General features: G+C 35.4%; 1 protein-coding gene across 1 annotated transcript in view; it reads left to right on the top strand.

Moving 5' to 3' along the window:
• The window catches only part of THSD7A (thrombospondin type 1 domain containing 7A), a 474,918-nt gene that overhangs the window by 366,505 nt on the left and 81,532 nt on the right, over window positions 1–26,881 (top strand). The window contains exons 9-11 of the mRNA XM_003824998.6: window positions 2,175–2,290; window positions 10,025–10,157; window positions 11,401–11,504. Coding sequence (XP_003825046.5) covers window positions 2,175–2,290; window positions 10,025–10,157; window positions 11,401–11,504 — 353 coding nt within the window. The remainder of the gene's footprint in view (window positions 1–2,174; window positions 2,291–10,024; window positions 10,158–11,400; window positions 11,505–26,881) is intronic.

The following is a 26,881-nucleotide window of genomic DNA, read 5'->3' as shown; positions in this document are numbered from 1 at the left end:
CTTGCCAAAGGAAGTCCAAATTCATTTCATTGGATGTAATTTAGGCTGTATAATTTATCTTTGTGTGTTCATTTAACAACTTTGTTGTTTGTAATTTTGTTCTCCACAGTTAGCCAAGTATCTTGCTGTGACTATTTCTCAACTAAAACAGAATATTTGGAGGTTGTCAATGATAACATTGTAAATTTCATTGATTTATTCAGGGCTAATATCTGAGGAGCATGCAACTGAGTAATGCTCTCTCATTGTTAAAGTTATAAAATTGCCTTATTGAACAAAAGTGCTGACAATAATAATTACTGACCAATAATTTCATAGTTCCAAAAGAATTAACTGAATTATATGTGGAGTTTTGCCATATAATGTTTCCTGGTTAAGAATGCAGGTTAAATTGTAGTTCTACTGATTTATAATCTAACATGTAATAATAAATTTGCTTCTATGATTCAAATCTAAATTTATTTGTTGTCCATGACTTTGAATAGTCATAGAAATTAGGAAAATTCCAGCGCAAGATAAATCAAAAAGATTATTTTTGAAATGTTGAATCCTTAAATATTTTAAAATTCACTTCCAAATAAACACTGGGGTTTTAAAGTAAGAGAGGAGAGCATGGATCTATATAATTGAATAAAGCATAGTATTTATGTATGAAGAAGAAAATTTACATAAATACTTATAATACAAGATATGTCAAAAATGAAGTATCAGCAAAATACTATAAAGAAATTATGGGAAATAGATTAATGATGTTGACTTTTTTCACTCGTAGTTCACTTCTGAAAACCTGATTAACTTACTTGACAAAAGACACACTTGAGCTACAAAATATTTGAATTCTCTTATATAGAGTATTTTAAAATCCTATTTCCCACTGATTTGCCAATTTATTTTAGCAAGAACTATACTAGTTGTTTAGATTATTTTTTCATTGCCTGTTAGCTTACATGGCAGGGATTTATATGACTTCAAAAGAGAATTGCTTAGGAATCAGAATAAGTTATTTGTTACTTTTAATTATATGAATGATATTATTATATTTTACTTTTCTAAGCTACATCTTTTTCTAGTGTTAAGGCTCATTATCAGCATTTGACCTCTAGCAATAGTAGCATCAGATTGTGAAAATGCAGAGAAGAATTGGGAAATTTAAAAATTATTACTTCTCAGCCTTTTAGCTAAGCTCAAGTGTAAAAAATTATATGCTAAGTGTATTTTGAATAAGACAGTATATTTAAAACCTATACATCAGCTTCCTATTATCTCTTAAGAAGTGAAAGCTTATATGAAGTTAGACATTTCAGTGTTCTTCATCCTTATCTTTCTCTTGTGTTCCCAATAAATAATATATTTTTGCTGTTATTTTGAAAATAGTAGTTAATTTTACTATAATTTATGTCAAAAATACAGTATTGTATTTTTCTTTAAACTACTGATTTACTATCTTTATTTATATTCACTGTTTTTGTTCCAAAAAAGATATTGTAGTTTATAAAAACATAAAAAAGATTAAATCCCATCATTTAAAACTAGGGACTAATGGAAAAGAAAACACAAATAGGTGCACTAAATAAAAGCAGGAATAAAGCAAAAACGGCTTATCAGATTGATTTACACTGTTTTATTATCTTAATTATTATTAAATATATAGTTCTTAATACACTATTGTGTTTTGAGCATGTACTGTGTAAGGAACATACTCCACTATAAATTTATTTTATACAATACATATTTTGTAAAAATAAAGTGTAGAATAACCTGGAAACTTATAATAGGCAAAAGGCCTAGTCATACAAATATGTATCATAGAATTAGATCCTTAAATTCATAATTTAAATTTTCACAAAATTTTTCTTAAAACATATTAGAATATAAATATTAATGGAGAGATTATAAGAAGATAAGGTATAAGTGTTATATTTGTTTCTAAATAGCATTATTGCTATTAGTAAATCTGCACATCTTTCCTTGAGAAGCTTTATTGAGGTCCGGTTTGAAACAATCAATTTAGTTGTGTAGTTCTTGCCTGTAGCAGAAAGAAAGACTCCTGGAAGTTAAATAACACAGATGAGTGACTTGTTTTGCAATTTTACCGGTGAAAATTCTAGAGAAATTAAATTATCTGATTTTCTGCTTTACTATTGAAGCCTAATAATTTCCCTTTGCCTTTCTAGATGTCCTGAAAGCCTTCGACCTGAAACTGTAAGGCCTTGTCTGCTTCCTTGTAAGAAGGACTGTATTGTGACCCCATATAGTGACTGGACATCATGCCCCTCTTCGTGTAAAGAAGGTATGGTCTGCAGAGTTAGGAAGGCTGTTCACCTAGAAAACCTCCTCGGTAGACTTCTGAGGTCTTCTGGCCTAGCAATGTTTGTGAGTTTTGCACAGGGCTATGTAAACCTGATTTGACATGCATGCCATAAATTGTTAGTTTCCCTCTAGGAAATAACATAGCTTTAGAATACCAGACAAGTGAGGTTTATGCCAAAACCTGGCTTGAAATTTTATGATATAGATTAAAGTGAAGGATTCTAAATCTTATTGTATTAATAGTGTTTACTTTCACATTAGTTCTGAAGGAATATATCGTGGTATATGTATTTCAAAATGATATACAGTGCTTTTATCAGTACACATGGCTTTCATCCTACTTAATGGCAAAAAATAACATGGGACCAGAATTGCTACAGATTCAATTATGCAGCCCCAAGAATAGGAATAAAAGAAAGAGAAAAATGGCCAAATTGTTTCTCTGCCAGCATGTAATGTGTCATGAGGAATTTATGAATATTTATTCCCAGTTTGGCTTAGTTTTGCTTTTATTACTTACAGACAAAGACTCGTTAGTATCAAGCCAAATACTTTGATAATTCTTTCTTTACCCTCTAGGACAGGGTCTTTTCTCATTGCTGATGAGAAAGGTATCAACGTCCTCCAAGTGACTTATGCAATAACTGAGCAAATTTTCCTGCAGTGTTACAAATGACGCTGTCTCCTATTTCTTATCTTACTCAACAAATACAGATAATTTTTTCTAAATTTCCTGTATGCTTTTATTTTTTTCATGTTTCTTAACACTTACTAGAGAGATTCAATTAGGAGTCAACTTCTAGCTTAACAAACTATTTTAAGTTGTCAAAATTTAATCAAATCCTTTAGGTATTATAAATTTAATAATGGATACTTTTACTGTGTTACTATATTTTTATATAGTTGAAACATGATTTTCCTTTTGATGGTTTTCTATTTAATACCCTTGAAATATCAAATAAAATTAAACCACAAACTTAGAAGTGATAGAAAATTATTATTATTCTTTATTTTATTTTATTTTTAAGACAGAGTCTCTCACTCTGTCATCCAGGCTGGAGTACAGTGGCTCAATTTTGGCCCATTGCAACCTCAGCCTCCTGGGTTCAAGCAATTCTCGTGCCTCAGCCTCCCAAGTCACTGAGACTACAGGCACATGCCACCACGCCTGGCTAATTTTTGTATTTTTAGTAGAGATGGGTTTGTGCCATTTTGGCCAGGCTGGTCTAGAACTCCTGGCCTCAAGTGATCCACCCATCTCAGACTCCCAGAGTGCTGAGATTACAGGCACGAGCCACTGCAAAATATTTTTATTTAGGAGTCTTTTAAGACATTTAAATAGCTTTTGGCAAATTAAAAGGAGTTATAAGCATTAACTTTTATAAACATGTTAATGGCATGAACTTGCTATGCAGTGTCATTGCCTGACATTTTAATCCAGATTTTCCTCTCTTATTCCTTTTTTTTTTTAAGCTGAATAACACCGGTCACAGTTGGCAATAGAATTGTACTTTCTTATAGATTAATATTTTACCTATGATGGCACTTATAGGTGGTAATTGTTGGTTATTAATTAATTCAATTAAAAAGCATTAATTACATAGAATTAATATACTTACAAATTTTGTTCTTGATGCCTTTATACTTGATCTTTTCTGTTTATATGGAATATGTTCATTTACTAATAATTCCAAGCATGTGCAGTTACATTTATAACCAAATTGTTAATAGTCTAAAACAAATTTTAAGTGAAAATTTTGAAAGTGGAAAGACTTTGCCTTTCCCTTATTTTGGATATTCTCTTGTATTGTGTAAATTACTCTTTTAAAAAAGTTGATTTGATCTAAAGTATTTCAAGGAAGTAAAGTTTAAAAAAGAACAGAAAATAGTTTATTAAATTGATTCCAGAGTAGTCACTAATAAAAGTGAAGAATCAGAATTTTTCTCATTTCTTTAGACCTTTATTTGAAAATAATTTTGGATATTGGAATGTATCCAGGAATTAGGAACCATTTTAATAGCCTATAAATTTTTTCTTAAGTTCTTGAAAACACATTTGTGATTTTGTTATGTATTATATACATCTGGAAAGGAAAGAAAAAATAGAGGTTTTTTAGGAGTAAAAAACCATACTTGAAAAGAAAATAACATGATTTTTAAATTTGTGATTTTTACAGTATGAAGAAACTGATTTCCTCTTTGCTGTTTGATCATTTATAAAATAAAAAATCGAAAACACTGTGATAACTCACATAAAGCACTTTTAAAAACTTCTTAGCAGATAGATGAGAATGAATAGATTGTGAATGCTACATAGGTCTTAATTGAGTCAGTACTTATTTGTGTATATATGTATAAATACTTATTTAATTACTTATTTATTGATTTCTGTATATAACTAGCACACTAATGGTCGTATAGAGAAATCACAGTCCCAGACATCAAGGAAGCTTTTAATTGCATTTAACATATAGAACTCTTCTGCACAGCTCAGATAATGTAAGACTTACATGGTTCAATAACAAAATTTAATGGTAAAACACAAAGAGCTCTAAGGAAGGGAATGTAATAATCATGTCAGAGCAAATATATTAAGAAAAATCGTACTGAAAAGGAGGTACAAGAGATCTATCTTCTTGAAAGATGAACCACATGAAAGAATTCCAAGTGAGGATTAGAGACATCAGGAAAGCCTTAAATGACTGTGAGAAAGATGTGATTTTGGAACGACCAGCCCACTGGAGCCCAAGATGTGAAGGAAACTTTCCCAGAAGAGATTGAAGATGAGAGATCATGTGTTCCAGTGGGCGCAGCGGTAGAAGGGCTAGAGGATGTAAAGGAATGAGAAACTGAATCATGTTATGCGGGTAGATAGTGCTGTGGGTCCGGGTGATGATGAATGACCTGGAGCTGGGGAGGGCTCATTTCTTGTGGTGAGTGACAGGCATGTGAGGCATAATGGGTTTAGTTGGGTTGGTCTCTTGGGGGAAGGTAGGAAACCTCTGTAAGTAAAAATGCATGGTACCACTAGGATACTATTCTCTCCTGGTGTTCCTGAGATGGTGGTGGCAAGAGAGTGCAAAAATGCCAACTCGGGAATCGGCTCTCTTGGAAGCAAGAGGCTCTCTAAGAGGCAGAGCAGTGTTTCCCTGAACACAGGTCATGTCATCCGGAGCAAGGAATGAGTGCTGACTGTTTTATTTGGCAGCTCATGTTGTTTCTCCTAGAACAAAAGGTTTTCAGAAACCCTAAACCTAGGCACTCCGATTTTTAAAAAATCACCTCAGTTGGGTATTTGAGGAAATAAAAATTTTTTAAAGACTGGAGAGTGATAGAAGGGTCATTGTTGGATAACAGTGCCAAGATGCTTTGTGCTCTAGAAGCAGTTTTTTCTGTTTTGCCTGTAGACTGCTGTAACTGAGAATAAGGAGACAATGGTGTGATAGAAAGCTAGCCTTTTGTTGTGAAGAAAATAAAGCAATGGCATGAGGTTAGTTTTTTTCATTATTTCATAAGAAATGGAAATAATCCAAGTATCATTTTGAAATTACACCAATTTACACACACCATTTAAAAATGCGAAGCAAAGTTGAATGTTCAAAGAGAGGTAATAGCAACAGAAAATTAATTCAAAGTTGGGGTGGTTCTTTTTACTTAATTCTGTGAGTAAAGTCTAAATTTTACAAGGATGTTGGGCTTATTAAAGTGCAGGACTATCCTTCTTTTTAAAATCACTTTAAAGAAGTCAAATACACAATACTATTGCACAAAATAAAACAGAATAGTAGGATTCCAGGAAGAACTAAAAGAGTTGTTTGAAATGTTATTCAGCCTTCTTCTAAAATATCCCTTGAAAAATCAATGCTGATAAAGATCAGTATTAAGTGGAGTGTAGTTTAATCCTGAGACCAGTGCACTTGCTAAGGTGTTTTTCAAATTTTTGTAAATTTTGACAGAGGGCATTTTAAAAAATAGAAATACCTTATGCACATAAATTATTTGTACCTCTAATTTTAAAAAATCAATACTTTTTATCAAATAATATATTTGGTTGCTCAAATTCTGTTTGCTCCTTTTTTTCTCGCTGCATTTATTGTGTTGAGAAATAGAAGGAATATTGCAGAGGCTTCTTCCTCATGTCCTAAATCACTAGAGCACTAGAATTACCACCAAAGATCTGAATACTACCTTTACATTTTGCTTCTTGCATGAGACATTTCCCTTTCAATTTCCTATTACTGTACTGCTTCAACCTGCAATCCATCCCATATCCAGTTTAATGAATCAGTTTTGCCTGCCTTTTAAATCCTTTTCATCAAGTAATTTCTCGATGAAATTTATTTTGAATGTCTTAAGATATCTGAAAAATGCTATAACTGTGTGAGAGATTACATATCTTCTGAATCTGGGTACCCCATCATCACATGATTATTTGCTAGATGTACGATCTGTTTTTTCCATTCCTATCCTGGATAGGCATTTTTAAGCACAAACGTCACAGGCAGGTGCCCTTATTTTTCCCGTACTTGTTATTTCCAATGAAAACAAAGTGATAGCTTATTTTTATTAATCCTTAATGCACAGCATTGGCACCTGTGTGCTTACCACTATAAAGGAATAAGTGGAAAGAAATAGAAGGTGCTAATTAATAATCCATTTGAGAAGATGTGAAATAAATGTGTTTGTGCATTCAGCAAATATTTATTAAGCACTTACTATATGTGACTCTTGTCTTAGGTATAAAACACACAGATGAATAGAAACACTACAAATATATCAACCGCATATAATAAAATGAGCATAAATAAAAGCAGGGGATGATGAAAGGTATAAAATTCCCAGTTTGCCAGCTCAAGTTATTAATGAGGAAACTTTCATTTTTTGTTTTTAATGTGTGCTGTATAGCTTCCTTTTTTTCTGCTCTCTGATCTGAGGACTCTATAACCTGGCAAAGCTCTACAGCGCTGTAACTTTGAGTACACAAGCAATTTCTTAACTGCAATATGAGAAGAAACAGACCTCCCAATGGGTAAAAACATAGATGTCATTGACACTTCCTGTGTAACCCCATTAAACTTCTTCTCTGGGTGTCATATCTTTGAAGAGTTCCACTTGAATCAGGTCACAATCTCTATCCTGTAGGCTGTACCAGGTTAAGGAATTTGAACTTTTCATAAAAATAAATGGATTGCCACTCTGGAATCCATTAAGGATGTGAAGAGAGTCATCATAGTCTTATATATCTATTACTAATTTGTGGAGTTTGTGATGAGAAGGCATTAGGAGAATGTTTCAGAAATGTATTCTAAGTGACATTTTTTCTTTCAAATCAACAAACAAAATAGAATTGAAACATTAATGTTTGGTAGCTGCTTCCTCAAGTAGAACAGCCCTGGCTATGCACCAGGTGCCATCTAGGTAGTTAATAAGTAGGAGCTTTAGTCTATGAGGTGCCACTAATGCTGAACTCATTGTCTCCACCAGCCCCCAAATCCCCTGGTCTTAATCCTGTGTCTGTCCTCTATCTGCAGATTGGAGAGTAATTGCCTCTAAGAATTTTGACCAACTGGGAAACAAAAACCCATTTGAGCCCTTTACGTCTTACCTCCCCATTAAAAAACAAAACAGAAACCTCCCTGCTTCCCCCAGTGTTAAACAAATGTGAGTCTAATTAGTTTGTATACTTTAAAAAAAAAAAGATTATGGACAGTTCATAAACATAAAACAAAAGAAAAAAATAGAAATTGTAAAAGAAGGGCAAAGCCAGGTAGTGAATAGGGAGGGGGTAAAAGGAAGAGGGAGAGAAAAATTATGCTAGAAAATCAAAGCTGAGGCAAGCTCCTTCAATTGAGAAGAAAATTAGCTCTGAGATTCTGGTGACCAAAGCAAAAAATACAAGTACAATGGATTCTTTACAGATTGTCAAGGGAAACAGAATTTTCCCTAGCTCTGAATTATTAAAGGAATTTATCAGCTGGGCCTTAAAATACCAGTCATTTGGACAATATAATAGATGGAGACTGCATTAGCAATTTATTAAAAGTCCTGTTGACATTTCTTAGATCTTCCCTAGATAAATTATATTTAACATGTAAAAGTTGCAGCTGGCATTCAAACTACTGCTACAATTAAAAGTCCATGACAATATTTTCAAATACTTTAATTCTCTGCTGCCCAATACTTCTAGCCCCCAATTCCCTACTCCATTACCTGTAGTATCCCGCTTATTCATTAAAATAGTTATGCCATCATTAATAGTACAGATTACGCCCGACAACGGGAATAATAATTCTAAAAAGTTACATGTAAGCCCAGAATCTTACATTGGGATAGGTCGTACAAGGTCATGTATTACAGTAGATTTCAAACCAGGCCCTTCATCCCAAATACCTGGCAAGATTTTTAAATATCCTATTCCCAAACCCAGCTTCCAGATTCTGATTTAGTAGTCCTGGGTATAGGCCCAGAAATTTGTTGTTGTTGTTGTTAAAGAGATTCTCCTATGAAGTCAGCCATTTACTGATCCATTCTCCCATCCAATACAGAAATCCTCTCTAAACATGGCAGTGAGTCAGTTGCCCAGACCGTGTTGAAGAATATCTTTGACTGAATGAGAAAGGATATTCCATTATGGGAATGTTCTAATCATCAAATCATAATTTCTCCACCACCACAGTATCTTTTAAAAAGGTTTCATTTGATTTCTGATTAAACATTAATTGTTAGGAGCTGCTAATCCTTTAAAATATTTCTGTTCCTGTAGTCTATGTATGAAATATTTGAAGATCTTGCAAAATAATGAAAATGCATCAGGATTCTATTAACATAATTCTTTAGAGAATTATTTTGTAAGTAAAACCCTGTGCCATGCAGCTATTCATCGTTAAAGTGTATGTAATCTTAACTGAAATATATTTTATTAAAGTTGGCAAGTTTTATACGCTGTATGATCTGTATACTAAAAGATATTTGAATCCTTACATCAGTCATACTGTCAAGTTGATGTCTTTATTGAAAGTATATCTTAATTTTTTTCCTTTTTTAACATACTTTAGAGTTACTTATTTATAGTAATTATTGCTATTTTGACTGCTTCTCTAAAAAGTCTGTGTCTGCCTCTAAGAAACCACTTTCATTTTACTACTTAGATCCCTGATGTTTAGAATGTGACCTGAATTGAAGATCTTAGACTGTCTAACATGAATAATAAATGACCGGAATAATTTACAAGTTATGCATTTCAAATTAAATGAATAACAAAGAAATAAAATTTCACATTATAGCACTGAATATATTCTCCTAAAGAAGATTCATTACATGTGTATGAGTCCCATGTGATAAACAGGGCTAGGCAAAATAGCATGACAATAAATTTAAGGTAGAGGAAAATAAATTAATTAGATCTGTCATATTCCTCAAGGGAAAGAATTATACAAAAGAGCAATTACTTTGTGACTGCACCTTAGGAAGGCTAACTGCCGACAGAACTGTTTTCTCCATTATTCACATTTTCTGTATTTTTAATATGAATTGATTGGGTTTTTGATATAAATGGTCTTTGGGAGAATTTAGTGAATGTTTAGACCAGGTGAAGCCTCTCAGGGATGTCAAAGCACATGTAGCTGGAGGCAATGTAATTTCTTCACACAGACTGGTATTTAGAGATTATCTCATCAGTGTAAAGTACAGAGGTTAAAAAACTGCTTCATTGCAGGGGACTCCAGTATCAGGAAGCAGTCTAGGCATCGGGTCATCATTCAGCTGCCAGCCAACGGGGGCCGAGACTGCACAGATCCCCTCTATGAAGAGAAGGCCTGTGAGGCACCTCAAGCGTGCCAAAGCTACAGGTAGGGTTAGAGAAATGGCGTCGTGAGGGAGGAGCTGAACAAATACGTCAACTCCACATCCTTTCCTAGGATAAGGAAAGGAAGTCAACACTGTTCCTTCCACAGGCTCAATGGAGTTGGGATGTTTATGGCTGTAGCTGCCATTCTTGTCTCTTCAGCAGAGCTGCTGTGCTACTGAAATGATGTACAAGAAGGCAAATATTTGTATAAATTTCCAAGGTGCGGTGTTAGCTCCAGTAGTTTGGGGAAATGTCTTATGTTGATATAACGTACAAGAAATGCTGAAAAGTGATTAATAATTATGAAACATGTATACTTTAGGAAGAAATTCTTTTTCACTTAGAAGACTAGCCTAAGCATTACTCCCCTGCTCCAAAGAACACCTGTTTGTAATCATAAATGCTCGCATTCTGGATCAGGAAATGACATCTGTATCTCAATGATGCTAGTAAGATGGCTTTTCTGTTCATTTGTGATCACCTCAAATAAAATTATAGTTATCGAAGTATATATCATCTTGATAATTTGTTAGAGAAATTTTACCTCCTCATGATTAAGACAGAAATTATCTAATAGAAATCTGATGTATACATTTGCAGTCCTGACAGCAAATGAAGTATTATGGCATCAATTAATGAAAAATGTAATCACAAAATAAATATTTAAGATGACATTGTCAAATTTGGCATCTTAATATATCAGTCTTTAATTCTGAGATGACAAATACTATAATTGTATACTTACACCATGAACATTGACAACTGCTGGTTCAAACTTATTTATTTTGGGAATTTGTTTTTGTAAAGCATATTATAATTACAGTTGCTGAGATACTCCTACAGTGCTAACCAAAAGAGCACTATACAAGACTCATGACTTGAATACAGTTTCATAACTTGAATAAAATAAATATACATTATTTAAATGGCATGCATCACTTCTGGGGCCATCTGGTGCATTTGTTGGCAGTCCTAATCATTAAAAAGTCTAAATCTTCTCTGTAGAGTCCTATAGAACTTGACAATGATGTACTCTTGTCTTCACTGCCAGAGAAAGTACTTTTATATTTAATGTTACTTCTTCTAAAGCCTAGATGGAGATCTAAATTAAATTTAGATAGAACTGAGCATTGCTAAATAACTGTGTTTGCAGTGGTCAAAGTCATGTTTCCATGCTGCTGTGTCTCTGTGATTTGCTGGCATTTTTGCTTCTTCTCCACTGGGCTTCTGTTCCTGTCTTGTAGGTGGAAGACTCACAAATGGCGCAGATGCCAATTAGTCCCTTGGAGCGTGCAACAAGACAGCCCTGGAGCACAGGAAGGCTGTGGGCCTGGGCGACAGGCAAGAGGTGGGAGGCCCCATTCCACAGTTCATTTCTCCAGCATCGCTAGTTTAACTACTGTTTTGATGCATTTGCCACGTGGACACCATGCTTAGCAAACAGAGCAAAGCAGATATAAATCTGCTATGAGCCCTTCCACAAAACATCAGGACATAGAAACATGTCTTTTTAAATTGTTCCCATTGTTCTTTGGCATTAGCTCATAATTCTTGAATTTTTCTCTCATTGATGTCTGAAAGAAAGTCAGGCCAAGCTTTCAGTTATGACATAAATGGTACACTGAAGCTTTTTTGTTTGTTTGTTTGTTTGTTTTTAGATTACGGTATTCCACAGCATTTTGCTTGCCGCCTTAATAAGCAATAAGATTCTTACCTCCTTGCCTGTATGCATTATATATGTGCATACATACAATGTAATAGAATTAGTTAACTTTTTCAGAAGTTCTCAGAATGACATCTCTTTCATTTTCATGGCTAGCCACAATTCTGTTCATATTTAGTACTGATTTTTAAATGGCAGACTTATTTACTTAATTACAATCTGCACCACTAAATAACATGGAATCTTGCAGAAATGGGTAATGAGAATGTTCAACCTTGCCATAATTGTTTACTAGATATTATAGGGAATATAGAAACTCAAGATTTGGAATATGTTCTTTCTTCCAGACATAGCAAATTCAGTCTTTAAAGAGCACATGATTATTTTTACTCATATTGACTTATAGCATACAGCTCCTGCTGTGTATTTAAAATGTAGCATAATACATAATTGAATATGCAAGCAACTTTAATTTATAAAAAACATATTTTGCTCTCCCATGTGTAGTTACGTATTTGATGTTGATACAAAAATTTGAAGATATAGAGCAGAATTCCAGTTTTTGCTGATTTGATCTGGGACTTCATTTTCTGTACAGTGAAAAAAACTGCCTTTTTAAGAAAAAAATGCTTCTGTTATGTAAAAAAAAAAAAAAAATCCCCTGTTTTTATAATCTTCCTTTTAGAAGTCTTCTTCTGGAACATAAAACTTAGTTTCCAAATAATCTTAAATTCCTAGTTGCAGTAGTTTTTAGGATTTTATTTTATTTGCATAATTCTCATTATGTATCTCCCACCATCAACTTTGGGTAAAACATAACTGTGACTCCCTTTACAGTTATAGAGACTTAAGTATATAGAACTGAAAGTCGTTCTCCTCCATTTCAAATCATTCTTTAAGAAACTGAGTGATATGAGATCTTCTTGTCATGCCCTACTAACTCCTTCTTGAATCAGGCATTGATTTGCATATATTTTGGGTTCTATATAGAGGTTATAATGAAAATGAGCATGAGTTTGGGAATCAGGAAACATAAGTTTTAGTCTCCATTCTTTTACTGATACAGTGTGTCTTACTCATCCCTTCACCTTCTGGACCTCAGTTTATTTAGATTAAAAAAAAGAGGGGTTTGGACCAAATGATATTTTAGGATTATTCAAATTTTCATAATAGATGCACAAACAATACCCAGAGATCAAAATGTGAAATAAAATTAGGTAAAGCAGATGAAAGCCATATCTTTATAAAACACCACTGGAGGAAATACAAGATCAGTAGAAGCAGCACAAGTGTGAAAACAGCCTCAGTTCCAAACAATGGCGTATAAGCTGCACAACCTTGGATGATTCATTTCCTCCCTTTAAGGTTAAGAACACAAAAGCCTTAGAGTAGTTGGCACATGTTGTCTTCATTAAATGTTAATTTCTTCCCTCTTCCTGTTTGTTCATAACCCAAGTGAATGTATGCATATGGGCCTTTTGGGTTTTGACACACAATCTGTACAAAAACTATTCTTTCTGTGATTACCAGCAACCTTTGCATTTCCAAATCGGAAAACTGTTCATTCTTCATCCTGGGTGGCCACCTTGTAGTAGTGAATACTTGTTACCCACTCCCTCTGTGATAAAAGGGTCTTTAGCATCTTCAGTGTGTGACTTTCTCCTATCTTTCTGATTGTTCCATTTTTGATTTCCTATTACTGGTGTCTCTTTTTCTGCCTGTACTTACATAGTGCTTCCTAATCTTGGCATATTTGTCAAACAACTTGCTGTACCTCAGCAATCTTATCCATTTTCAGGATATCTGGGAAGTGAAAGTTGCATTATAACAAGTGATATATTCATAAATATATTTAGAACAATCCCTTTAACTTCCATATGAAGACAGTCTTTTTCTTTGTTTCCAGAGTAGATGAAAGACTGCTTTTTCGTACAGCTTATATTTCTGTAGAAACAGGAAGTGGAGAATCTTAAGAATGTAGAAGTATCTTTTACTAATTGCAAGAAGACAAAATTTTCTTCCTTTGATGGTCGTGGCTGTTTTCAGAACTCCACATTATTAAATCGCCAAGTTCTTGCTATTTTCATCTTTATCCTTACTTATGTGGTCAGAGACTTAAATAAAAAAATGAACTTGTGCTATTTTTATGACAAAAATAATTATATAGTAAACATTAAATCAGTCAACAAAGACTATAGAGAAGCTGCTCTCTGTCCCCCCTAGCACATCAGAATTTCTCATTTCAATTACTCATTCCACTGTTTTTGCATTTGGAAGACTGTAGAAAAAGCTATAAATGTTAAGAAAGAATGAAGATCTTTAAACCAGAGAGCTTATATTTTTTAGGGAAATTAGATCACTGTTAATGTCACCTAACAAGAATTAAAGACTGAAACTTATCAATTGCAAAGCCAATCATTTGAAGCTGAAGAGCTGAGGAAAGACTTAAAGTATGGGTTGGGACTTGACTTGTACCATAATATTAGAAGAAGTAGAGAGGATAAAAGAATACAAGATAAGATCAATTCTATAAGCTAAGTGTTTGAGGTAAGAAAAACAAAAACATTAAATGTGTTCACAGAAAAGTGGGTGGATTGAGCTCTGAAGATGTGATCTGGAGCCTGGGGTGATTTCGTGGAAGGCTATAAATGTCAAGATCAGTATTTTAGAACTTGTTCGATAAGTGGTATGAGCAAGGACCTGATGAAAGCAGTGTTTTATCTGTCAGCGTGTACAGAATAAATTAGAAAGATAAGACACATGGGCCTGAATGCCAGATAGTATGCTGCTGTAGCAGTGCAAGGTTGAAGTCATAGAAACAACAGTAATATGAAATAGGCAAAAATAAATAAATTGTGGACATATGATAGAGGGAAATATTTTTGGGACTTAGTAGCAGACAATAGAAGAGAGATAAAAATAAAAGAGTCAAAGTTGATCATATGATTCTTTAACTCCAACATTTTTAATTTAAGAATAGTTATATTGGTGAAAATTCTAGGTCTAAAAGTAGAGCTAATTTTGGAAAGTATATTTTATACATTTTATATTTGAGGCCATGGCATTGTTAGCCAAGTGGAAATATTCAGGTATGCACTTGAAATGTAGAAATGTAGCTGTAGAGATAGCATAAGATGGCAGATGGAAATTTGGGTAACATTTCCATAGAGTGAATTGCTGAAGTTATAAAAAAGCTAAGAACTCTAAAATGCAACTTTTATTATATATATGAATAAAAGCGATTATACCTTATCATTAATAGATTTCTTTTTTCTCTAACAAGTTTGCACTTGTAGATTCTTTAAGCATTTCTTTTAAAGAATTTAACTTAAATGTTATTAACTTTAAATTATTGTGTCCTTGTACTCCCACTTGAATAATATCATGTAACTAAGATATGAGATAGCTAACTTTACCATTGTATGATTCTAGAGATAGAAATGTTTACTTCATGACTTTTATCAATCTATTTGTCCATACCAGGAGTCAGTAAACTATATGGCCTATGAGCTAAATCCAGTCCGCAGCCTGTTTTTTGTAATTAGTTTTATCAGAACACAGCCACAGCCATTTTTTTACATATTGCCTATGGCTGCTTTCATGATACAAGGCACAATTGAGTAGTTATGACAGACCCATATGGCCTACAAAGCCAAAAATAATTACCATGTAGTCTTTTACAGAAAAAAATTGCTGACCCTTGATCTAAACCCGAAAGCCATGTAACCAATGATGTAGTCAGAACTTCTAATAATACTGAATAGTCATTACCCAATAGGATCAGAAAATCCCTGGAATTTATCTTGTCACTTGGGAAGATGTATACAAATTCAATTCAGCAATAAAAGAACTATTTTATAGTTATGAAAGTAGTAGATTTTAAAGACTGGGACAATAGTAAAATATCTGCCTTTAAGGATGAAATTGCAGCATTCTTTTTGGGGGAGGTTAGGAATAAAATGTTGACTCTAAGAACTTTAGTAGTAAAAATTAAAATTAAAAAGGGGCTAAAGGTGAAACCAGAAAATACATGGGCTATGGAAGACAAGAGAGAAAAACATTCCAGCCTTCAAAATTCCCTTGTCTAGAACATGATAAATTATACTCAAAAGCTGGACATTCAGAGTTAATTTACTAAGTACACATAGAAAAGAGAGAATGTGTGTGTCTCATATAATATGTGCCATTCAGCCCAACACTTAAAAGGTCACCTGTTATGATTCAGTTCTTCTCCAATGTCTGGACCCTTCCATAATGATAGAAAAATGTAACACAAATTCCTTCTTATCACCTTACTAGCCATGCCTCCTAGGCCTGCACCTACTTTTAACCACCTGTTAACAATAAAATAAAGTGGCCTTTATAGACATACTTTCATTTTTACTCTTAATACTATTAATAGCATAATTTTTCAAATTGGAGGAACTATCTGTGATGACATATTTCAAAAGATTTGGGAAGCAATTGTGTTCCCAGAGCCTCTTTAAAAATTGTAAACTGTTTACTTATGATCTCAGCACTGACATTCGCTCTAAAGCAAATTTGTGAGAATCATCCTTATTCAGAAATGAGTTAAAGCAACACAGGAATAAGAATATAGGTAGAGTCTCTTCTAATCAAGTAAATGCAGTCTTGATAAAAATCTATATTTTATATATGTCAAAACTATATGAAAAGTTTTTCTGATCTATTATATTAGAACACAGAGTACTTTAAAAGAAAATTTATATATTCCTGAAAGTTTGAAAAGCACATAGGAATTTTTTATTTATGGCCCAATTCCTTTACATTTAAAAGGAAAAGTGGCATAATGCTGAAGCAGAATTTTATATCAATTATCCCCAGAATCACCAGTAATTCTTGCCCAATCTTCTCTAAATTGAATTAGCTACTCTGCTACATAATGGGTATTTTCTTTAAGTTCATCAAGTGTTTCCGTAGAAACATTAGAAATCTTTTCTAAAATAAATGCTTAAAATGTTGTGTTGATAGTTTTATCAGGATTCTTGGGCTTCTATAACAAAACACTATAGATCAAGTAGCTTAAATAAAAATTTATTTCTCACAGTTCTGGTGCATGTGAAGGTCAAGGTGCCAGCCAATTTGGTTCTTGACGAAGGCCTATTTCCTGACTTGCAGACAGCCATCTTCTCACTGTGCCGTTACATGGCAGAGAAAAAACAAGGCAGAGAGAGAAAGCAAGGGGAGAGAGAGAGAGAGAGAGAGAGAGAGAGAGAGAGAGAGAAAGAGAAAGAGCAAGAGCACTCAGGTCTCATCTGAGAAGGGCATTAATCCTGTCATAGGAACCTCACACTCATGACCTCACCTTCAAATACCACCATCACACTGGTGATTTCAACATGTGGATTTGAGGGAGATACAACTCAGTATATAGCAATAGTGCAGGATCCGTACTTTTAAATAAAATTCCTATCATCTTAGTGTACAGAGCTGTATGTTTGTTAATATTATGCTCTTTCAGAAAGCTGTGAAAACAGGTAACTCAAATTTCTAAAAACCAATCCAAACTTTCTGAATATAATTCAATATAATACATTCTCTCATAAATATTTATTGAATGCATGCTACATATTTCACATTGCCTTCATGGTACTAGGTCCAGCCTCTTGAGATATTAAAAATGTATAACAAATAGATTCAGTTAACTTAGTATGGTAGAAAATATACTATAGGTATACATGACTTGGGTTACAAGTCATAATAATACATTAGTAGTGTATATACACAATAATCACTGAAGAATTGAAAAAAAAAGAGATAACCACTGATACGGCATAGTGAAAGAGAAACAGCTTTAAATATAGGATGACTCAAGCAAAAAGGCAACAAGTAAAATCTTTATGTTTAGGAACAACTCATTGACCAGTTTGCCTAGGGTTCCTGTGAGTGAGTTAGAGGCAAGGGGCAAGGATAGTTTTGTTTTTCTTTTTCTCATTAAAAAAAATGATAAGTAGTGAAGGATTTTTACAAGGCTTTGGGTATTGAGAATGTTATATTACAGGAAATTTTGTATAATGGCATAAGAACTAAAAAGAGAGAGGAAAAAGAGAAATTTTTAAAGAAGACATTGACGCGATTTGGCAACTTTAAAACCTGAATCATTCTTAAATCTCTTATGGAAATTTTAGAGGATCTTTGAAATAGGCATCTTCCCTATAAAATTGTCAATAAAAGAGAAATGCAAATAACATGAAGTATGGCCATATTTCATTTTAACTTTTAAGTGAATAGACAGCTTATATTTTCTTCATACTATTCAAGTCACTAGTGTATAAACTTTGAATAGAACTATAACCTCCCCTGTCTTTTCTCTCTGTTCATATTTATACAGTTCAGATGGTATTTAGAAGGCTAAATTATTGGTCAGTGGCTATGTAATTGAAACCTAGCCATAATAACTATGGATAGAATTGCCATTAAATTTGCATTAGAAATACATGACCATAATGTAAATTTTGGATGCTTTGTTTATTCTTTTCTTTACAACTGCCCTAAGAAGCAATGTCAATAACTACTTCTTTTTTTTTTTTTAATTTTAATTTTTATTTTTATTTTTTTGTAATTATACTTTAAGTTTTAGGGTACATGTGCACATTGTGCAGGTTAGTTACATATGTATACATGTGCCATGCTGGTGTGCTGCACCCACTAACTCGTCATCTAGCATTAGGTATATCTCCCAATGCTATCCCTCCCCCCTCCCCCCTCCCCGCCACAGTCCCCAGAGTGTGATATTCCCCTTCCTGTGTCCATGTGATCTCATTGTTCAATTCCCACCTATGAGTGAGAATATGCGGTGTTTGGTTTTTTGTTCTTGCGATAGTTTACTGAGAATGATGGTTTCCTATTTCATCCATGTCCCTACAAAGGACATGAACTCATCCTTTTTTATGGCTGCATAGTATTCCATGGTGTATATGTGCCACATTTTCTTAATCCAGTCTATCATTGTTGGACATTTGGGTTGGTTCCAAGTCTTTGCTATTGTGAATAATGCCGCAATAAACATACGTGTGCATGTGTCTTTATAGCAGCATGATTTATAGTCCTTTGGGTATATACCCAGTAATGGGATGGCTGGGTCAAATGGTATTTCTAGTTCTAGATCCCTGAGGAATCGCCACACTGACTTCCACAATGGTTGAACTAGTTTACAGTCCCACCAACAGTGTAAAAGTGTTCCTATTTCTCCACATCCTCTCCAGCACCTGTTGTTTCCTGACTTTTTAATGATTGCCATTCTAACTGGTGTGAGATGATATCTCATAGTGGTTTTGATTTGCATTTCTCTGATGGCCAGTGATGATGAGCATTTTTTCATGTGTTTTTTGACTGCATAAATATCTTCTTTTGAGAAGTGTCTGTTCATGTCCTTCGCCCACTTTTTGATGGGGTCGTTTGTTTTTTTCTTGTAAATTTGTTTGAGTTCATTGTAGATTCTGGATATTAGCCCTTTGTCAGATGAGTAGGTTGCGAAATTTTTCTCCCATGTTGCAGGTTGCCTGTTCACTCTGATGGTAGTTTCTTTTGCTGTGCAGAAGCTCTTTAGTTTAATTAGATCCCATTTGTCAGTTTTGGCTTTTGTTGCCATTGCTTTTGGTGTTTTGGACATGAAGTCCTTGCCCACGCCTATGTCCTGAATGGTAATGCCTAGGTTTTCTTCTAGGGTTTTTATGGTTTTAGGTCTAACGTTTAAATCTTTAATCCATCTTGAATTGATTTTTGTATAAGGTGTAAGGAAGGGATCCAGTTTCAGCTTTCTACATATGGCTAGCCAGTTTTCCCAGCACCATTTATTAAATAGGGAATCCTTTCCCCATTGCTTGTTTTTCTCAGGTTTGTCAAAGATCAGATAGTTGTAGGTAAGTGGCTTTATTTCTGAGGGCTCTGTTCTGTTCCATTGATCTATATCTCTGTTTTGGTACCAGTACCATGCTGTTTTGGTTACTGTAGCCTTGTAGTATAGTTTGAAGTGAGGTAGTGTGATGCCTCCAGCTTTGTTCTTTTGGCTTAGGATTGACTTGGCGATGCGGGCTCTTTTTTGGTTCCATATGAACTTTAAAGTAGTTTTTTCCAATTCTGTGAAGAAAGTCATTGGTAGCTTGATGGGGATGGCATTGAATCTATAAATTACCTTGGGCAGTATGGCCATTTTCACGATATTGATTCTTCCTACCCATGAGCATGGAATGTTCTTCCATTTGTTTGTATCCTCTTTTATTTCCTTGAGCAGTGGATTGTAGTTCTCCTTGAAGAGGTCCTTCACATCCCTTGTAAGTTGGATTCCTAGGTAATTTATTCTCTTTGAAGCAATTGTGAATGGGAGTTCACTCATGATTTGGCTCTCTGTTTGTCTGTTGTTGGTGTATAGGAATGCTTGTGATTTTTGTACATTGATTTTGTATCCTGAGACTTTGCTGAAGTTGCTTATCAGCTTAAGGAGATTTTGGGCTGAGACGATGGGGTTTTCTAGATAAACAATCATGTCGTCTGCAAACAGGGACAATTTGACTTCCTCTTTTCCTAATTGAATGCCCTTTATTTCCTTCTCCTGCCAGATTGCCCTGGCCAGAACTTCCAACACTATGTTGAATAGGAGTGGTGAGAGAGGGCATCCCTGTCTTGTGCCAGTTTTCAAAGGGAATGCTTCCAGTTTTTGCCCATTCAATATGATATTGGCTGTGGGTTTGTCATAGATAGCTCTTATTATTTTGAAATATGTCCCATCAATACCTAATTTATTGAGAGTTTTTCGCATGAAGGGTTGTTGAATTTTGTCAAAGGCTTTTTCTGCATCTATTGAGATAATCATGTGGTTTTTGTCTTTGGCTCTGTTTATATGCTGGATTACATTTATTGATTTGCGTATATTGAACCAGCCTTGCATCCCATGGATGAAGCCCACTTGATCATGGTGGATAAGCTTTTTGATGTGCTGCTGGATTCAGTTTGCCAGTATTTTATTGAGGATTTTTGCATCAATGTTCATCAAGGATATTGGTCTAAAATTCTCTTTTTTGGTTGTGTCTCTGCCTGGCTTTGGTATCAGAATGATGCTGGCCTCATAAAATGAGTTAGGGAGGATTCCCTCTTTTTCTATTGATTGGAATAGTTTCAGAAGGAATGGTACCAGTTCCTCCTTGTACCTCTGGTAGAATTCAGCTGTGAATCCATCTGGTCCTGGACTCTTTCTGGTTGGTAAACTATTGATTATTGCCACAATTTCAGCTCCTGTTATTGGTCTATTCAGAGATTCAACTTCTTCCTGGTTTAGTCTTGGGAGAGTGTATGTGTCGAGGAATGTATCCATTTCTTCTAGATTTTCTAGTTTATTTGCGTAGAGGTGTTTGTAGTATTCTCTGATGGTAGTTTGTATTTCTGTGGGATTGGTGGTGATATCCCCTTTATCATTTTTTATTGTGTCTATTTGATTCTTCTCTCTTTTTTTCTTTATTAGTCTTGCTAGCGGTCTATCAATTTTGTTGATCCTTTCAAAAAACCAGCTCCTGGATTCATTGATTTTTTGAAGGGTTTTTTGTGTCTCTATTTCCTTCAGTTCTGCTCTGATTTTAGTTATTTCTTGCCTTCTGCTAGCTTTTGAATGTGTTTGCTCTTGCTTTTCTAGTTCTTTTAATTGTGATGTTAGGGTGTCAATTTTGGATCTTTCCTGCTTTCTCTTGTGGGCATTTAGTGCTATAAATTTCCCTCTACACACTGCTTTGAATGCGTCCCAGAGATTCTGGTATGTTGTGTCTTTGTTCTCGTTGGTTTCAAAGAACATCTTTATTTCTGCCTTCATTTCGTTATGTACCCAGTAGTCATTCAGGAGCAGGTTGTTCAGTTTCCATGTAGTTGAGCAGCTTTGAGTGAGATTCTTAATCCTGAGTTCTAGTTTGATTGCACTGTGGTCTGAGAGATAGTTTGTTATAATTTCTGTTCTTTTACATTTGCTAAGGAGAGCTTTACTTCCAACTATGTGGTCAATTTTGGAATAGGTGTGGTGTGGTCCTGAAAAAAATGTATATTCTGTTGATTTGGGGTGGAGAGTTCTGTAGATGTCTATTAGGTCCGCTTGGTGCAGAGCTGAGTTCAATTCCTGGGTATCCTTGTTGACTTTCTGTCTCGTTGATCTGTCTAATGTTGACAGTGGGGTGTTAAAGTCTCCCATTATTAATGTGTGGGAGTCTAAGTCTCTTTGTAGGTCACTTAGGACTTGCTTTATGAATCTGGGTGCTCCTGTATTGGGTGCATATATATTTAGGATTGTTAGCTCCTCTTGTTGAATTGATCCCTTTACCATTATGTAATGGCCTTCTTTGTCTCTTTTGATCTGTGTTGGTTTAAAGTCTGTTTTATCAGAGACTAGGATTGCAACCCCTGCCTTTTTTTGTTTTCCATTTGCTTGGTAGATCTTCCTCCATCCTTTTATTTTGAGCCTATGTGTGTCTCTGCACGTGAGATGGGTTTCCTGAATACAGCACACTGATGGGTCTTGACTCTTTATCCAACTTGCCAGTCTGTGTCTTTTAATTGGAGGATTTAGTCCATTTACATTTAAAGTTAATATTGTTATGTGTGAATTTGATCCTGTCATTATGATGTTAGCTGGTGATTTTGCTCGTTAGTTGATGCAGTTTCTTCCTAGTCTCGATGGTCTTTACATTTTGGCATGATTTTGCAGCGCCTGGTACCGGTTGTTCCTTTCCATGTTTAGCGCTTCCTTCAGGAGCTCTTTTAGGGCAGGCCTGGTGGTGACAAAATTGGTCAGCATTTGCTTGTCTGTAAAGTATTTTATTTCTCCTTCACTTATGAAGCTTAGTTTGGCTGGATATGAAATTCTGGGTTGAAAATTCTTTTCTTTAAGAATGTTGAATATTGGCCCCCATCCTCTTCTGGCTTGTAGGGTTTCTGCCGAGAGATCCGCTGTTAGTCTGATGGGCTTCCCTTTGAGGGTAACCCGATCTTTCTTTCTGGCTGCCCTTAACATTTTTTCCTTCATTTCAACTTTGGTGAATCTGACAATTATGTGTCTTGGAGTTGCTCTTCTCGAGGAGTATCTTTGTGGCGTTCTCTGTATTTCCTGAATCTGAACATTGGCCTGCCTTGCTAGATTGGGGAAGTTCTCCTGGATAATATCCTGCAGAGTGTTTTCCAACTTGGTTCCATTCTCCGCATCACTTTCAGGTACACCAATCAGACGTAGATTTGGTCTTTTCACATAGTCCCATATTTCTTGGAGGCTTTGCTCATTTCTTTTTATTCTTTTTTCTCTAAACTTCCCTTCTCGCTTCATTTCATTCATTTCATCTTCCATCGCTGATACCCTTTCTTCCAGTTGATCGCATCGCCTCCTGAGGCTTCTGCATTCTTCACGTAGTTCTCAAGCCTTGGTTTTCAGCTCCATCAGCTCCTTTAAGCACTTCTCTGTATTGGTTATTCTAGTTATACATTCTTCTAAATTTTTTTCAAAGTTTTCAACTTCTTTGCCTTTGGTTTGAATGTCCTCCCGTAGCTCAGAGTAATTTGATCGTCTGAAGCCTTCTTCTCTCAGCTCGTCAAAATCATTCTCCATCCAGCTTTGTTCCGTTGCTGGTGAGGAACTGCGTTCCTTTGGAGGAGGAGAGGCGCTCTGCGTTTTAGAGTTTCCAGTTTTTCTATTCTGTTTTTTCCCCATCTTTGTGGTTTTATCTACTTTTGGTCTTTGATGATGGTGATGTAGAGATGGGTTTTTGGTGTGGATGTCCTTTCTGTTTGTTAGTTTTCCTTCTAACAGACAGGACCCTCAGCTGCAGGTCTGTTGGAATACCCTGCAGTGTGAGGTGTCAGTGTGCCCCTGCTGGGGGGTGCCTCCCAGTTAGGCTGCTCGGGGGTCAGGGGTCAGGGACCCACTTGAGGAGGCAGTCTGCCCGTTCTCAGATCTCCAGCTGCGTGCTGGGAGAACCACTGCTCTCTTCAAAGCTGTCAGACAGGGACATTTAAGTCTGCAGAGGTTACTGCTGTCTTTTTGTTTGTCTGTGCCCTGCCCCCAGAGGTGGAGCCTACAGAGGCAGGCAGGCCTCCTTGAGCTGTGGTGGGCTCCACCCAGTTCGAGCTTCCCGGCTGCTTTGTTTACCTAATCAAGCCTGGGCAATGGCGGGCGCCCCTCCCCCAGCCTCGCTGCCGCCTTGCAGTTTGATCTCAGACTGCTGTGCTAGCAATCAGCGAGACTCCGTGGGGTAGGACCCTCCGAGCCAGGTGCGGGATATAGTCTCGTGGTGCGCCGTTTTTTAAGCCGGTCTGAAAAGCGCAATATTCGGGTGGGAGTGACCCGATTTTCCAGGTGCGTCGGTCACCCCTTTCTTTGACTCGGAAAGGGAACTCCCTGACCCCTTGCGCTTCCCAGGTGAGGCAATGCCTCGCCCTGCTTCGGCTCGCACACGGTGCGCGCACCCACTGACCTGCGCCCACTGTCTGGCGCTCCCTAGTGAGATGAACCCGGTACCTCAGATGGAAATGCAGAAATCACCCGTCTTCTGCGTCGCTCACGCTGGGAGCTGTAGACCGGAGCTGTTCCTATTCGGCCATCTTGGCTCCTCCCCCAATAACTACTTCTTCAATGTGTATCATTCCAGTGTTTATTACTTTGTGACATGTTTCTACGAAGAGTAGAATTTTTAAAAGTTGCAAAGATTCAAGGTAGACATATCACATAAATGACGGTAAATTTGCTCTTGCTCAATCTTCATGTTGATAATCTTGCCAAGTGTACTTGCTGTAGATTAGATGGAACTAGAGTTAATATTTTCTAGGGTCTACCCCATCTAGCCTAATCTAATAGCCCCTCTGTTTTCTTGCCTGCCAAGGAACATCTGTTGTAATGTCACTGGTCACTAAAATCTGACATCAGTCTCTTTAGATGGAAGCCAACATAATTTGGATGCATTCTCGAATCTAGACCACAAAAAAGAAAAATACTTCAATAATATACCTTGCATAGGAGAGGTCCTCCTGGCCCTAGGAGTCCTCACCCTGTGTCACTTATTGGTTTAAAAAGATTACAAAAGGAGGGTCCTTAAAAAAAAAAAAGGTAAAAGAAAAATTCTAATTCTCCCCTATTAAACTTAAATCTAAATGTGGAATGTGCAATACAATAATTTAACTATATTTTATGCTCTTATTTTTTGTGAACAAATATGCTTAAGTTACATGGTTTAATCTATGTTGATGGGCCTTGCTTCACCCTTTGCTGAAAACTCTGACCCACTTTGCTCTTTTTTTAAAGGTTACATTTTAGAGGCATTATTGAGGTTAGGCTCATAATATCTGGGCCAATTTATCCTGGCAGGGCACATTATCTGTTAATTGTCAAAAGAAATTTCTTTCTTCAATAGAAAGAAAAAGAAGTGGAAAAAGAACTAGGTAGGAAAAAGAGAAGGAGCTTGCTTTAAGGAAATTTTATACAGACATAATTTTTAATCTCTTTTTTGGCTGATATATTTATTAGTTATTACCCAGGTTTTATACTCTGCAGTTATATATACCATTATTTAAAACTTCTAGAATTATTTATATTTTAAAATGTTTAACTTCCTATGAATATTAGCATCCTCGTTAATTTGGGGTTTTGAGTTTCGTTTTATATCTCTCTGGGAGATCTGTTATAAAATGCTTATTAACATTTGCTATTTTTTAAATAGTAGCTCATAAAATAAGCTTGGCACTGTGCTGGGTCTGTGATTGTTCTTGGATGCTCCATGTGTTCTGATGCAGTTAACCCTTCCCAGATCCTAACTGGGGATCTTAGCCAACCTCAGTCTCAGCTACTCCACTGGGAACTGATCATTATTTCCTAGTAAGTTCTCATCCTAGTATTCTCACATATATTATAAGCATCAGTGAGACTGGGGATCATTGGTAACTATTTAGGATCAATCAAAAATGAAGGTACATTTCTTTCCATTGTGCCAGGGCTACACTCAACAAATTGTAATTAGGAACTATAATTTGGCAAACTTGTCAGTGAAAATCTCTTTTACACAGACAAAGACCAGGATCATTATATCTACCTAGTAAACAACTGGAGCCCTCTTGGATTATTTATAGATTTGATCTTATTTCTAAGCACAATTAGGTCTCTTGGGAACTAGCTCACACTCACATTAAGCTTTTTCTTCTTCATTTCTACATGATTCATTCTCGCTATTGCCATTTTTTTCATAAAACCATAGGAAAAAATCACTCATCTAATTACTCAATGAGCTGATCATGTTCTGTCTGTAATGCTACCCAGACACTAGTGTAGTGGTATAAACCATGTTAATATTGTTCAGTTTAATAAATAAGGTCACAGAGCTCTTTGACCATTTGCTATATATAATCCAACAGCTTTCACTGCACTAAGGCATTGATCCTATTCTGTTTCCTGTAATGAACTTCTATGTGCCCATTTTGGATCAGGCAATTTATTTCATTCTGATTATTCAAACAAAATGAGTGCATGGCCTTACACGCTGAAGGGTAATTCACTGAGCAATAGAACACCTTCTTGTTGTGAAACCTGAATAATAAGGAAATTTCATTCCTCTTCAAAAATGAAGATGAGCAATTACACTCAGAATTCCATTTGATCTGCTTCAGAGCTGCATCAGTAGCCTTCCATTTACGCATTCACGTATGCATAACACAGATATCCATGTCCTCTTAGCTCAGCCAGTGTTATCTATTCCCTTTTAGTCCATGAACCTTTATTATTTTTCTCTTTAAAACATAGCTTGAAACTCAATTTACCTGAGAACATTCTAGAATTAACTTTACTTATTCAACTTACTAATCTTTTTAATTTAAACTTATGGGAAGTTTCAAAGATACACAAAAGTAGAGGGACTAATATAATGAGTACTAGCAATGTAGTCATCATTTACTCAGCTTCAGCAGTTTTTAACATGTTGCTATTCTTGGTCGTCTGTCCACACACTTAAAAAGAATTTTGCTGGAGTATTTTAAAGCAACTTCCAAGTAAGATATATATCATCCATAAATACTTGAGCATTTTTAACATAACA

The sequence above is a fragment of the Pan paniscus genome, chromosome 6, assembly GCF_029289425.2.
Source record: "Pan paniscus chromosome 6, NHGRI_mPanPan1-v2.0_pri, whole genome shotgun sequence".
In the NCBI taxonomy this organism is placed as follows: domain Eukaryota; kingdom Metazoa; phylum Chordata; class Mammalia; order Primates; family Hominidae; genus Pan; species Pan paniscus.
Note: the sequence above shows the minus strand (reverse complement) of the source record. Positions and strands in the feature narration are given on the sequence as shown.